The following is a 3,254-nucleotide window of genomic DNA, read 5'->3' as shown; positions in this document are numbered from 1 at the left end:
GTGGTGTGCAGAAGAATGGGCACAAAACAGAAGGTGAGGGTGAGATCACTAAGCGGGGGGATAAGGCAGCAGCTCAGGACTTAAGGACATTTGACCCCGTGGCACAAAGCGTGGTTTGCCTCGTTAACTGCACACCTACTGGGACGTCCATCAAACAGCCGTCCATTTAACCAGACACGAACCTGTCACGGGTGATACTGAACTGGGCGGCTCANAATGTTTTCACTCGTGTTTCCTTGGGAACAGCTTAGGCCTTTCTGCCCGCGTTTCATTTCCCGGTCGCTTCCGGAGCCTCTCCCTTCGCCGCCACCGGCAGTGGATGCCTCCCCCCACCCCCAGGCGGGGCAGCCTGTCACACCACCATCGGACTCGGAACCACATCGCACTACCGCTTCTCCCAAAAGCAGCGTTTTCAGGCTGCCCTTCAGTGGCAGCTCTGGAGGCCAGGAGTCGAGGCCCACTGACTGCTTTTAAAAGGTGGATCCTTTTTTTTTTTTTTAAACTGTTGGTGGCAATCTGCTACCACGTCCCAGCTCGCAGCCGGACAACTCCCCCTTTGCGCACAGGGCTGTGACCTGTTCTTGCTGCTATCATGCAATGGAGGGACCTCGATAAAACAGCAATCTTGGGTCCTCCGTTTGGGTTAACCGCCTATATATGCATAGCAAGCCCACGAGCCGGGTGCTATCATCGGAAAGCCCCCCAACATACTAGGGAAGAAAGGAAATGGCGAGGCAGATGCCAGCCCACGCTCCCACGACGGCTCAGTCATGGCCCGGCTTCTGCAAGCCCGAGTCAGGGACTATGTCTGCACCCTGTGTCCTCACCCGGCAGGGAGACGCCCCGCGCACCAGAACCCCTCCCCGTAACAAGGGCCGGCACTCAACAGCCCCGACAAGCTGGTCTGCACCGGGGCTCCTTCCCTCCTGGGGCCGCAAGTCACACCCACCTCGGGAGGGGGCAGTCCAAGCAGCCGGGCCCCCGAGAGGTCCAGGTCACTGATGGTGGTCACGGTGACTGTGTGGTTAGGATGGTCGTACTGCACTGACTCAGTCTTTGCTGTCACCAACCTGTCCAGCTCGTCTGCCTCCTCTGTGCAAGGCGGGCGCAGAAGCAGGTCTTAGCCTCACAGCACGAGTGACCAGATTCCAACCCCCTCCCCCCCCCAGCCCTGGAGCCCAGCAGCCTCTGCCTCTCCATTGGAGAGTGTCCAGGAAGTCACCAGCTCCAGAGCCTGGCGTGGGGACAAATGTACGTGATCCAACTCCTCCCTTGATGCTCCAGGGGGACCTTAGACAGACCCAGTGTGACCCCAGCGGCAGCTGCTGCTGCCCGTCCCCTCTATCCCTAATCCCTCTAGGCCTCCGAAACGGGGCTCTCTGCTCCGGAATCACTTTACCAAGAGGTCTGTCCTTCTCGTCCCTGATCCACTCACATTTACACATTCCTGAACACCACGCCTGGCCCCCAGGTCACCACCAAGACGCCCAGAGCTGGGGAAGTTAGCTTCTGTGCAGCTCCCACACCTCTCCCCCTTTCACCCACCAAGGGATAAAGGCCTGTGAGCTATTCTCCAGGTCAGGGCAAAGCTGGGACTCACCCAGGGCCTCCTCTCTCTCTGCCAGCATCTTCAGGTACTCCTGATGGCGCTGAGACCAAAAGAGAAGGGAACACAGTGAGTCTGGCCGCTCCGGCCAAGCCCAGGCAAGGGCACTGCTCACCTCCAGTGTGAGTGAGACCACGCACGGCTCAGAATGAGACACTAGGAGATTCAATCCTAAACCTTCCGCAGACCTGGCTGGGCTCACGATGATTCTACCCGTACAACCTGCTCCCCACGCCTGCCCACACCTCCCCTCATTCCCGCGGATGCCCCTATTAAGGCCATTCAAGGCCGTAAATCCCTTGGGAGTCAGATTTTTCATATACGCATGCACACTCTGTCTCCCTAGCTCTCTGGGTGGCTCCCTCCTCCCTCCAGCCTCCCCCCTGCACCTCCTCCCGGAGCTTCTTCTGCTCCTCCTTGAGCCGATGCTTGATCTCCTCAATGGCTGCCTTCTTCCGCTCTACCTTCCGCTTATGGAAGCCAGTCAGGTACTCCCTACAGGAAAGGGGCGACGGAGAGTCAGGAGGGGACACAAGGAAAGGCAGGCTCCAGGGACAGAAAAGTCATGACTACTGCACTGCCCCCAAAATGAACACAGCTTAACTCAAGGATTCCTCACAACAACGTGTGTAGTAGGTATCAATTCCCATTTTACAGATGGAGATGCTGAGGCACGGAGAGGCTAGGTTACTTGCCAAGGGTCACACAGAGTATAAGTTTAGGAAAAAGAGGGAGGGGCGCCTGGATGGCTCAGTCGGTTGAGCTTCCGACTTTGGCTCAGGTCATGATCTCACGGTTCGTGGGTTCGAGCCCCGCATCAGGCTCTGTACTGACAGCTAGCTCAGAGCCTGAGCCTGCTTCAGGTTCTGTATCTTCCTCTCTCTCTGACCCTCCCTGCTCATGCTGTCTCTCTCTCTTCTCTCTCAAAAATAAAATAAAAACATTTTAAAAATTAAAAAAAAAAAAGGAAAAAGAGGGAGATGCTGTCTCTTTGCACCCACTACCCTCCAAGGTTCTGGGCTTCCAGCAACAGGGCCGAGTGGGGGCCCCTTCTACACTGCGAGATTCCACTAGCCAGGTAAGGATTAAGCCACATCTAGCAAGGCTTTTAGGGCCACGCTCATCCAGGCGTCTGCGAACTTTGAACCAAAGAGGCATCCCATTCCCCCAGGACACCTGCCCCCTGGACCCACCTGTAGGGTGGTGCCTACCTGGTCTGGTGCCACCCTGCGTCTCCCGACGATGCCCCAGCATTTCCCTCCCCTACCTGCTCTTGGCTCCTTCTCATCTCTCTAGTGCTGGCTGCACCATCCCCAAGCGTTCCGGGGCCCACCCTCGGCTTTTCGCTGACCCACTACCATATGCCACAGTGGCACTCTGAATGGATGACATCTGAGGGACCGGCCGCTGAGGCTCAGGGGTCCTGCGATCTGGCGCGCACACCGAAGGAGCTCAGTACGCGTCTGACGAGTGAATAAATGAACTTGAGCCACTCTCCTCTCATTCACTCGTCATTTATCAACAACAGCTGAGTTTACCGCGTGCGGGGCCGCGGGGCTGAGCTAGGGAGGTCGAAGGCACAGCCACGAGCCCCCAGTCTCCTGCCCCTCCCCCTCTCCGGACCCCCCCTCCCCACCAAAGCGCACCC

General features: G+C 57.7%; 1 protein-coding gene across 2 annotated transcripts in view; it reads right to left on the bottom strand.

Moving 5' to 3' along the window:
- The window catches only part of NOL12 (nucleolar protein 12), a 9,470-nt gene that overhangs the window by 5,725 nt on the left and 491 nt on the right, over window positions 1–3,254 (bottom strand). Inside the window, exons 1-4 of one of the 2 annotated variants that reach the window (XM_077762091.1) lie at window positions 2,818–3,190; window positions 1,996–2,101; window positions 1,601–1,649; window positions 950–1,092 (exon numbers count right to left, since the gene is read on the bottom strand). In XM_077762091.1, coding sequence (XP_077618217.1) covers window positions 950–1,092; window positions 1,601–1,649; window positions 1,996–2,101; window positions 2,818–2,894 — 375 coding nt within the window. In that variant the 5' untranslated portion in view covers window positions 2,895–3,190. Of the gene's footprint in view, window positions 1–949; window positions 1,093–1,600; window positions 1,650–1,995; window positions 2,102–2,817; window positions 3,191–3,254 lie in introns of those variants that run through there. The other variant, XM_077762089.1, reaches the window with a different exon arrangement.

The sequence above is a fragment of the Crocuta crocuta genome, unplaced genomic scaffold, assembly GCF_008692635.1.
Source record: "Crocuta crocuta isolate KB4526 unplaced genomic scaffold, BGI_CrCroc_1.0 scaffold193, whole genome shotgun sequence".
Taxonomy (NCBI): Eukaryota; Metazoa; Chordata; class Mammalia; order Carnivora; family Hyaenidae; genus Crocuta; species Crocuta crocuta.
Note: the sequence above shows the minus strand (reverse complement) of the source record. Positions and strands in the feature narration are given on the sequence as shown.